We start from the raw sequence: 10333 nt of genomic DNA on the forward strand, positions 1-10333 counted from the left end.
AATAATGGTGGTGCTTAACTAATATTGATACCCATATGTTCAAAATATTAACAGATTTTTAGGGCGCGACCAAAGGTCAGTATGTAATTCGATCCCTGCTTTGTGACCCAAATGCTACTCGACAGAAAAACACATTATTTTAAGACAAATCTCAATGGTTAAGAACTAAAGATGTCTGAGCTGACTGTTCTTGACACTGGTAAAGTGATAGCTGGTCGGTCTGGACTAAATAAAAAACCCGTTGCTGAGCAGGAAAGAGACTTGGATGCCTTGTGGCCTGGCTCAAGATGTTCAGTATGATTAGTCCATCTTCAGCATTTAGAGAGTGTCATTTTCCATCAGCTCTTTTTATTTATTTATTATTCTCTGTCGTATTATACTAAGGTCCTTCAACTGTATTATGCTGCATTCTGAAAACGTTTTGTGTACAGAGATTAAAATTATAGATAAACGTTTGAAGTGCGTGTCTTTATTAGTTCAATGTTGTGTTCTTATGGTCAGTATTGATAGCCATCTGAACCAGATCTAACTGACAGTAGATGAGACAGTCCAAATGAATGAATGAATTGTACAGAAGGATGATTGAGGGACCTAAGAAGGCTACATTAGCCTACATGTGCCGTATAAATATATATAAACACATAAAACCTATAAATACAAACCAAACTACAAATTGGATAAGGTTAGGGTAGCCTACTAGCTATTTTCTTCTACGGGTGTTAACAATTACATAATTAAATTGGCCTTAATGCTATGACATATCTGAATATAGGCAAGTGACTGTTGCATGTGTGTGCAAAACAGGCAGTTTCTTCCCTAATTTCTCACGTTGCACTACAATGCTCCAAACACTTATGTTATTGAGTTTTGGCCATAGTGAAAGCCCATACTGAATCATTACCTAGACTTAGGCCTAGCCAACCACTAGAGAGCAGAGGAGGCGACCACATATTTTCTACCAAACTGTGAGAAACTGCTGTGGTTATAGTGGCCACAAACAAAACATCTAATACAATCAACTCAACTGCAGTTAATGTTAATTCCAGTTCCACTCTGGGAAAACGTTTTATTATATTGATATCACTGGCATCTAGGAAAATGACACACTGTGACATTGTTACCTGATTTACTTTCAATTTATATTTTCAAACATTGTTATTGTGGTAGGGAATTCCCTGCCCAGAAAAGTATAAAAACACAGAGATGAAGCAAGACACACAAAATAATTAGGATAAACCAAGGATATACATTGTTACTACCATGATGCCAAACGCCAAGCTTTGTGAGTAATCTATAGCATATATATCTTTCTCTTCTAACAAAAGTATTGTTATTAAGTAGGTAGCCTATTTATTATTTGCTTAAAGTTAGAATAGGTCAGGTTATCTGAGAATATTTTTTTCCTGCATGAGAATATTGCAAAATCATCTAAACATTATTGGCATATTATTGACAAATGTATTTGTTTTGAAAGTTTAAGTTTTAAGTATTTGTTCTACGTTGTTCTTGAACCTGTCAGATTTTGCCACTTGGCTGCTCTTGGTTGCGCTCACTTGTTCTCTCTGGCACGTGAACATGTCCAGCTCAGTGGTGTCGCGCAACCGCCCGATAACTGACAACTGTCTTACTACTGCGCAAACACTACTTTGGAACATCACGGACGCACTTGCACAGGTGAGACACAGGTACATTTTCCAATACTGTTCTTGATGGTAGACTATTTATTTAATTCATATCTGCAGCCTATTCATTAAATTCGTATCAATACTAGGAACACCTGTTCAAAGGAATAAACTGCACGGACCAGGGTATGGAGTTGAACACGAGAACACAAACGGTGCAAGTGTGTTCGCCAAAGGTAAGAAAATAACCCCATTCTGTGATCTGTATTCAATTTTTTCAGACAATAATGTGAATTTCCCTATATAAGGCTATATAAGATCAATGTTGAAATCCTTTGCTGAATAATCTATACTTTGTTTGACAGACCAAAAGCACTCAACAGCACTCAACATGTTCCAGAGTGACAAATGTAAAGTTTGATCAGGTAGGCTATTTGCTATTGTCTATAAATGACATATTACTGTTGTTGCTCAGAGCAACAGTTTTTCCCATAAGAAATGGCATGTTTATTTCCAGTCTAAAGGGGGCAAATCTAACACACTGTCTGCCTATATTGGTAACTTTTTATATGTCATTTTTCCTGTGTATCACATAGGACAAGTGTCTGAGGAACATTGAGGAGGATCTGCGTTGTTATAGTGACATGCTACAAGCTATTGACCCTAAACTGCTTGGACCCAATGTGTTGCAGAGCCTCGGAGAGATTAAGGAGGTAAAATATGGGAATAAATATGCCAAAATACTGGCATGGAGAGGACATGACCTAAAAAAATAGCCTTTTGAGATATTTCTAACACAACCAGTTTTGTATACGAAAGTCATTGTAGCTGCAGGTTTAGGATACACAAGTCTACTGACATATATTGCCTCTTCTCTCACCCTTTCATTTGCTTTCGTTTTTTAAACAGAACTGCTTCCCCTCATCTTGGTTGGGAGTCTGGTCCTCACAGCAGGTAAGAGATTCTCAAAAGCAACCGTGACTAACATAAAGAGGCCTTTCACCGACTAAAATTAGCAGGGATTACATTGGGATGTGGGTGGTGGAATTAATGGTCCCTAAAATATATCCTAACCAAATATGGTCATTTGTATGTCAACTGTGTGTAACCAAATAGAGATAAAGTTAACTTGACACAGTGTGCACTATGTTTCTTTTCAGGATACACAAGGTTGTAGGCCTACTCAAGGTACTGCTAACCACAATTCCTTTGATGAAAGAGTACATTTGTGTAAAGTGCTGAAGGGGCTCCAGGTTCGCACCGTAACCATCAACAGAATCATTGGATATATTCATGCTGGAGATCACAATATGTAAGTTGGCATGTCATCATGGACCTGGCAAGCCCCTACGCTGTTGGAGACTATTCCTCATCGCCATCATCGTCGTCATCACCATTCTCCCAAGGGAAAAATAATAGTTTCCATGACCATAACAAAGTTGCCTTGTCCCGTGGACAAGTGTTCTTTAATGTTGTCATCAAATAACAGTCTGATTAAGCTATTGAGGATTTAGAATTTACAGGAGTCAAATATTTATGACTTAATATATAAGTATTTAATCTAAGTATTTATTTGTTGATTTTTTTAAACTTGAAAAGCTAAATAATATTAAATGTGATATTTATTATCAACCTAATGGGTTGTATTATTTATTTGCCTAATTTATGATTTAAAAATATTTATTTTCTACATATCAATATAACTTATTTCAATGTTTACACAGTTTTTGTTTGAACATCTCCAAAATAAAATGCATTTAAGAAATTAATTAAAATAGCCTAATGCCAGCTGTTTTATTTCTCTCTTTGTTTTCATGGTATTTTACTCAAACTCTCTATCTGTTTGTATGTGTGTGTTTTGCAGTTTTTACTATCCTTGTGAGGACCAGAAGTCCTCACAAAGTTAGCAAAACAATGAAAATTTGGACAAGTGGAGACATATCACTGGTCCCCATTATTTTAGTCTTAGGGGTTTAGGGTTACAATTAGGATTAGGGTTAGGGGTTAAGGTTAGAGTTAGGTTAAGGGTTAAGGAAAATAGGATTTTGAATGGGAATAAATTGTTTGGCCCCCACAAGAATAGTGTGTGTGTGTGTTGCCATATATAGTCAATACATTAAACTGAGTTAAATGATGGGAAACAGTAAGATTTATTTCCAGGAAAATACACAGTGGTAACCCCATATCACTGATTTGGGTGGTGCCCAAACCACCCAATATGCTCGTTCTTGTAGGCACTGGTCAATTCACTTGGAATCATAGCCTACTGTAACTGTGTGGAATATGTGGGCGGTTATTTTGAGGCCGAAGTGAAGAGAGAAAGTTCAGAAACGACCATACATTTGTGTAGGCGTATAGATTATGCAGACATGATGACATGTACTTACTACTTAGGCCTTCCTATACTCTATTATCGGGGTGGGGGTGGTATGGTTTTAACTGAACACAGCCAAGTGACTCCCTCGCATTGGTCCTTTTTTCACTCTCGAGAAACGTGAGCCCGCATGCAGTCGAAAAGGCTGATTGACACATTGTTCGAAAGTCAGATTTTTGCATTCGGTTTGAGCTCACAAATGGCCTAATGTTCGGCTATATTGGCCTATGTTCTTCCCATTATTAGTAGCTAGGCCAGGGCGGACAAGTGCAATAATAAGTTCTCCTTCGGGTAATAAATGTCTTACCTCAATAAATTCAAACAGGTGTGAATTTATAAAGACTATGTTGACGAGGAATAACATGTCTATTTGTGGGCATTGTTGGATGTTTTCGAACGATAACCATGCTAGGTTTATGTGATAGGCACGAGGACAAGGTTGGTACATTAGACTGCACCGTCGGTGAAGGGGTGCGGTTGGTCAGCAATTTAATGGAGTTGAGAAGATGGCGAGTACAAAGCAGTCTATATTTTGTATATTTGTATTACGACATGCTGCCTGGCCATAACAGCCTACACAGACAAATATCAGTCATTTTCATTCAATGGAAATGTACCACTGACACCCAGTGGAAGGTGCACGGTACTGTCAAAATAAATTCATTAGGTTACACAGGACTTGTTCATCTTTAATTAGCGCTGATTTGACACAGGTGCGGTAACCCCACATGTTCTCAATGATTGGTCTATGCTTGGAGATTTTTGTCATATAAATGTTTGTAATTCGTTTTAAGCAATTCAGTGGGTCTGCGAAGCCGCTAAACTACATTCAAATTGCAAGCTCACAAATGGAGTTTATGCAAAAATCTCAGTGGTGGGTCGCGACCCTGCTGTCAATTTCTTTCCTCGCTGATTGTTATCGGTCTTTTAATCCTCGTGGTTATAGTTATAAAGATGTCAGTCAGGCCCAATCCTTTAAACCGAGTGCAGAGCCAACCAGTCCTCCTAGGCCGAGAACAGTCCTCGTGAAGTGCCACGAAGATTCTCTTGAAGTCGTGGTGAATGCTGACCTATTTGACATAGGCATTCTGGTGGACGGCAGCGATTTGCACCTAGGTTTCAATCAAATGGGTAGCAACGGCGTTGAAGATCCTTGCAGTGCGGTTCCAACGGGGGAGGCAGAGTTCATCATCTTTGCCCAGTTGACCGCATGTGGAACCAAACTCGCAGTAAGTTTTTCGAAAATTGCAGCTTAATTTTAAATTAATCGTGCTACAGTTCTAAGTAGGCTAATTAGTTTCACGTATTAAACAATTTACACAAGGCTATGGGACTCTTGCAGGGGGGCTGAGCCAAAGGGCTATCTAAAGAATGTCCTGAAACGCTTCCATGGACAGGAAGGCAGCCATGGACTCTGCAGCTGCAAATGGTTTCGTGAATCCATGGCTACATGTATAGAAAGGGGCACACCGCCCAAGGCCATGATAAACCCAGCAAAAAAGAAACGTCCCTTTTTCAGGACCCTGTCTCTCAAAGAATTCTTAAAAATCCTGAGGACTGCGGATGGGGCCAGGGAAATAAATTGCAGTGTCCATGCTGTGAGATGCCTAAGACTGGGATACAGGATGGACAGCTGATTGTCCTTGCAGTGACAGACCATGTGTAACAACACTTGAACAGGATCGGTACATCTGAACATCACACCTGCGGGACAGGTACAGGATGGCAACAACGGCACGAGTACACCAGGAACTCACTATCCCTCCATCAGTGCTCAGACTGTCCACAATAGGCTGAGAGGCTGGACTGCGGGCTTATAAGGCAGGTCCTCACCGGCAACAACGTTGCCTATGGGCACAAACCCACCGTAGGACTGGCAAAAAGTGCTATTCACTGACTAGTCGTGGGTTTGTCTCACCAGGGGTGTTGGTCGGAATCGTGCTTAGTCGCTGGAATGAGCGTTACACCGAGGCCTGCGCATGATCGATTTGGAGGTGGGGGGGTCTGTTATGGTCTGGGGCGGTGTCCCAGCATCAGACTTAACTTGTCATTGCAGGCACTCAACGCTGTGCGTTACAGGGAAGACATCTTCCTCCCTCATGTGGTACCTGCAGGCTCATCCTGACATGACCCTCCAGCTTGACCATGCAACCAGCCATACAGGAATGCCAGTGGTCTGCCATGGCCAGCAACAAGCCCAGATCCCCATTGAGCAGGTCTGGGACCCTTTGTATCGGAGGGGCTAGCCCCCCCCACACAGAAATGTCTGGGAACTTGCAGGTGCCTTGGTGGAAGAGTGGGGTAACATCTCACAGCAATAATTGGCAAATCTAGTGCAGTCCATGAGATTCATTGCAGTACATAATGCAGCTGGTGGCCACACTAGATACTGACTTGATTTTTGACCCCCCGTTGTTTGGTGACACATTATTCAATTTCTGTTAGTCATGTCTGTGGAACTTGTTCAGTTTGTCTCAGTAGTTGCATTTTATGTTCATACAAAGATTTACACTAAGTTTGCTTTAAATAAATGCAGGTGAGTATGCTTTCTTTTTTGCAGAGTTTATATTGTTAGCCTAAGGTTTGTGGTTCATGAGTTGTGTGTTTTAATATCTGCATATACACAGCACTCTTGAGGAAACAAATTTGCAGTACTTCCATTATGAGTCTTCAAGCTGCACATATAACACCCCTAACCTCTCCACCTCTTCCACAGTTTATGGAGACGGAGCTGGTTTATTCCAATATTCTCAGCTATTCGCCTGCACCCTCTTCTGGTGTCGTCAGATTTGATTCGGCTGTGATTCCCATCGAATGCCATTACGGAAGGTGAGTTACCTGTAGTAAACATGGATGCCTAGTATTTTGATGATGGATTTTTAAACACATAAATAATGTCAATGTGTTTTAGGAGGTATGCTGTTGACAGTGCTGCCCTGGCTCCCACCTGGATCCCCTTTGCCTCAACAGTGACTGCTGAGGACCATCTGCAATTCAGCCTCCGCCTCATCACGGGTAGGATATTTGTTTTGTTCACTTCATTAACTTGTACATTTTCAGTTATTCATGGACCTTAACCTTTTCACACAAACATACACTCTAGTGTGCAATTTGCCAGTGTAGACCAGTGTCCATATTATCAGCATAAACCATTTGATAATGTTTGCATCAATCTCCTTTCAATGTGACTGGTGTATTATGAAATTCAAATCAATAACATTATAAGCATCCCCAAATGGCTGTCTGGTTGCACATGCTCATCCCCACCTTCTCTACAGACGACTGGCGCTCTGAAAGGGGATCAAATGCCTACTTTCTGGGTGAAACCATACACCTGGAGGCAGCTGTCACCATGGGCAACCACATGCCCCTCCGCGTGTATGTGGACCATTGTGTGGCCACGGCAACTCCTGACGCAGACTCAAACCCTAGACACAACTTCATAGAGTACTACGGGTAAGGTCATCTAGAAGGTATTGACTGGTGATGGTTGCTTCAGCTTGCCGTAGGATACATTTAATTTTTTTCCAATGCTTGGCTGTTGGCTCAACTGTGGTTGGGTAAACAATTGTAGAAAGCCATCTAGTTGGCTAATTCCTTTCCCTAAACACATAGCTCCCTGTCTTGCCTAATTAGATGCCTCACTGACGCCCAGCTGACCGGCTCTAATTCACGGTACATGCCCAGGGTCCAGGATGACAAGCTGCATATCATGCTGGACGCCTTCAGATTCTACCAGGAGGATTCCAATTTGGCAAGTGCAACTCCTGTGTTTAGTCTTGTCATGTTCTGCACTTTTTTGGCCATTCTGATATCCATTCCGTCACCACAGATCTTCATCACCTGCCATCTGAAAGCTGTCCCCGCCATGTTTCCTGGGAAATCAAGGAGTCGAGCGTGCTCCTTCATTGAGAACAGGTATGAGATGGAGAATGGGCATCCTGCCTCTTGTTAAAACTGAAATGTGTATGTAGGCTGCAAACATTAATGGTTTCTTCATTAGCACTGCCAGGGGATTTCATTCTGTACAATATTGACTTAAAAATGATTGTCAGGTTAACGGATGGATACTGTAAAGTATTTACTGTGCATGGCCTTAATGAGGGCAAGTTATTTAACTTTGCGCTGCAATCGAACCAGATCTTTCTCATTCCAGCTGGAGGTCAGCAGATGGGAACGACCAGGTCTGTATAAGTTGTGTAGTCTCCAAACGCTTTGCGGAGCCTACTGCCCCCATGACCAGAACCAACACCAAGACTACTACTCCAGAACCAAATTCATCCAGCTTCCGCATTCGCCCAGGCCAGCGCACAGAGCAGCTCCAAAAGGTTGAGCCCAGATCCAAAAAGCCTTACTCTGGTGCCTGGAAGAGGGGAACGGACACAACAGAAGGTGGGTTACAGATGATGCAAAGCCAATTGGAGGCAACCTAGATGCATTGCATGTTTACTATGTACTGGCTTTCGCTCCAGCCTATGCTTTTCTCCCATGTGATTTTTTTTTTTTTTGGTTGCATGTTAAGATTAACGGTCCAGCAATGTGCTCTAGCTAGAATTCAGGAAAGACTTTGAACACTTCTTGAACTGTTTGAATGTCATTGTGACAACCAATAAATGTTTTCTAAAATTAACTCTAGGTTTAGCTAAATCAGAATTTTATTTCAGAGTGGAGCAAGACTACCATCTTGGGGCCCCTTATTGTTGTCCCTACTCAGGAAGTTATCAGCTTGGCAACGGACTCCACGACACTCCGCTCAAAATTGACACCGGGTGAGACCTTAGACTCTGGGGCAGTCCATCCCAAAGAGCTGCAGGAGGCTACAACAGACATCTCCATGGGCACCGGTGGTACTTGCAGAAGTGAAGGCAGGAAATGCACGCTTTCTGAATGAGGCACTGCTGTGAACAGTCTTTCCAGTCACACAAGATGGCATCTCACTGGATTGAAGGGTGCTGTGCAGGAAGTCTACTGTGGAACTTGAATGCAATTCACTCTATGATGGCAATTGACCAACCCTTGGCTTAAACCACTAACCAAGTTCTTGGTCCTTTTAAAGAATTATGTGAATTCAAATTGTTTTGAATGTTGCTCATCTGCTGTTCCATTTCACATGGCCAATGCAAATAAAAACGTTATATCCCAAGTTTGCTTATTTGATTTAGTTTTTAGCTCTTCAATTTATGAGTTTGCATCAATGCTTGCCCCTGGATCATTAAGTCAAGCAATAGGTGTGTCAAATTATGGTTCTGGGGTGCTTTAGCGGTCTAAGCCGCTGCCTTGGGAGCATGTACACTGTTCTGCTGCCAGCATGTGTTAGTCTGACCCTCTGCTCTCAGCACTCCTGTCATGTAGCAGGTATAAAATATGACTCGTCTGTAGCATAGGAACTGCAAGATCATGAAATGCATGACGCCCTGCATTCATGACAAGCGTGACGGTGGCATTTACCACATACAACTGGCTGAAATCTATTTAAATGCCCATCTAGTAAATACCAGTGGGAAACTAATCATCCCTGAGCGCTTAAGTCACCTAAGAAAATTCCCTGCTTTTCGGCAGATGAAAGGAGCAAAGCTTTAAGGTTATTGAACAATTTATTTACAAGCGTGATGGCTGTACTTTAAGTTTATGGTTGCTGTTGCCCATTAAAGCCATTTTATGCTTTAAATGTGCTGAAGGCTCTGTAGAGAGGGTGTGATGAAATAGCAGAACCTCCGTAGGACATCAAGTGCCGCATTGTGTGCTTCCCAAATGTTGCAATGTGAATGTAACCGGTGTCAAATGGCTAGCTAGTGGGGTGTGCCCTAATACCGCTTCAATCGGTGACATCATTCTGAGACCTTGTAGTTCCCCTTGCTCTGCAAGGGCTGTGGCTTTTGTGGAGCGATGGAAACGTTGCTCTGTGGGTGACTAGTGTGCAGAGGGTCCCTGGGGAGAAGAGAGGGACTGAAGCAATACTGTTACACGGAGAGCTTTGACTTGATGGTGGGTGAGAGGTCCTGTATGAACAATCACTAACAGTTCGGTGCAGTGCACGTATGAATGCCCTGACTTCGGCAGAGGCCGTATCTCTGCCAACGCAGACGGATTGACAATAGTGAATGTATCCAACTGATATTTAGAACTTCCAACTGGTAATTTCCACCTTCCCACTTGGTTACGAATGCAGCATTAGCACTTGGTCTTTGGAGCGGACCCAGAACTAATTTGATTTATTAGGATCCCCATTAGCTGACGCCAATGGCGACAGCTAGTCTTACTGTGGGTTGACACAGGAAAAGAAATTAGATTGACTTTACAATTTACATATTTAACATGTTTTTACATGCTATATATA

At 42.0% G+C, this 10333-nt stretch overlaps 2 protein-coding genes across 5 annotated transcripts; both read left to right on the forward strand.

The window, feature by feature from the left end:
- The first annotated feature begins 449 nt into the window (after positions 1-449).
- Positions 450-4634, forward strand: LOC118394530 (interleukin-12 subunit alpha-like). The gene is made up of 6 exons (XM_035787783.2): positions 450-1674; positions 1772-1858; positions 1988-2047; positions 2219-2335; positions 2532-2576; positions 2783-4634. The coding sequence occupies exons 1-6, from the start codon at positions 1576-1578 to the stop codon at positions 2936-2938; spliced, it is 564 nt and encodes a 187-aa protein (XP_035643676.1). The 5' UTR covers positions 450-1575; the 3' UTR covers positions 2939-4634.
- Positions 4635-4775: 141 nt separating this feature from the next.
- LOC118394526 (zona pellucida sperm-binding protein 3-like) lies at positions 4776-9139 on the forward strand. Of its 4 annotated transcripts, none has more exons than XR_004827779.2 (8): positions 4776-5225; positions 6713-6825; positions 6908-7011; positions 7275-7452; positions 7633-7750; positions 7829-7914; positions 8137-8388; positions 8711-8858. XR_004827779.2 is itself a non-coding variant. In XM_035787777.2 (8 exons), the coding sequence occupies exons 1-8, from the start codon at positions 4845-4847 to the stop codon at positions 8767-8769; spliced, it is 1275 nt and encodes a 424-aa protein (XP_035643670.1). In that variant the 5' UTR covers positions 4777-4844; the 3' UTR covers positions 8770-9139. The 4 variants fall into 4 exon arrangements, 2 of the variants coding, with proteins under 2 accessions (XP_035643670.1, XP_035643669.1); XR_004827778.2 differs by having other exon boundaries at positions 4777-5225; positions 8661-8810; XM_035787777.2 differs by having other exon boundaries at positions 4777-5225; positions 8153-8388; positions 8711-9139.
- Positions 9140-10333: the final 1194 nt, after the last annotated feature.

Source organism: Oncorhynchus keta, chromosome 15 (assembly GCF_023373465.1).
Source record: "Oncorhynchus keta strain PuntledgeMale-10-30-2019 chromosome 15, Oket_V2, whole genome shotgun sequence".
Classification (NCBI taxonomy): Eukaryota; Metazoa; Chordata; class Actinopteri; order Salmoniformes; family Salmonidae; genus Oncorhynchus; species Oncorhynchus keta.

Bases quoted from the DNA above. Each gene is read 5' to 3' on its own strand.
- LOC118394526 (XM_035787776.2), top strand. From the start codon at position 4,845: ATGGAGTTTATGCAAAAATCTCAGTGGTGGGTCGCGACCCTGCTGTCA. The intron at 7,453-7,632 runs GTAAGGTCATCT...TTGCCTAATTAG, and splicing joins AACTTCATAGAGTACTACGG to ATGCCTCACTGACGCCCAGC. The intron at 8,389-8,660 runs GTGGGTTACAGA...ATTTTATTTCAG, and splicing joins GGGAACGGACACAACAGAAG to AGTGGAGCAAGACTACCATC.
- LOC118394530 (XM_035787783.2), top strand. From the start codon at position 1,576: ATGTCCAGCTCAGTGGTGTCGCGCAACCGCCCGATAACTGACAACTGT. The intron at 1,675-1,771 runs GTGAGACACAGG...TATCAATACTAG, and splicing joins TCACGGACGCACTTGCACAG to GAACACCTGTTCAAAGGAAT. The intron at 1,859-1,987 runs GTAAGAAAATAA...TTTGTTTGACAG, and splicing joins TGCAAGTGTGTTCGCCAAAG to ACCAAAAGCACTCAACAGCA.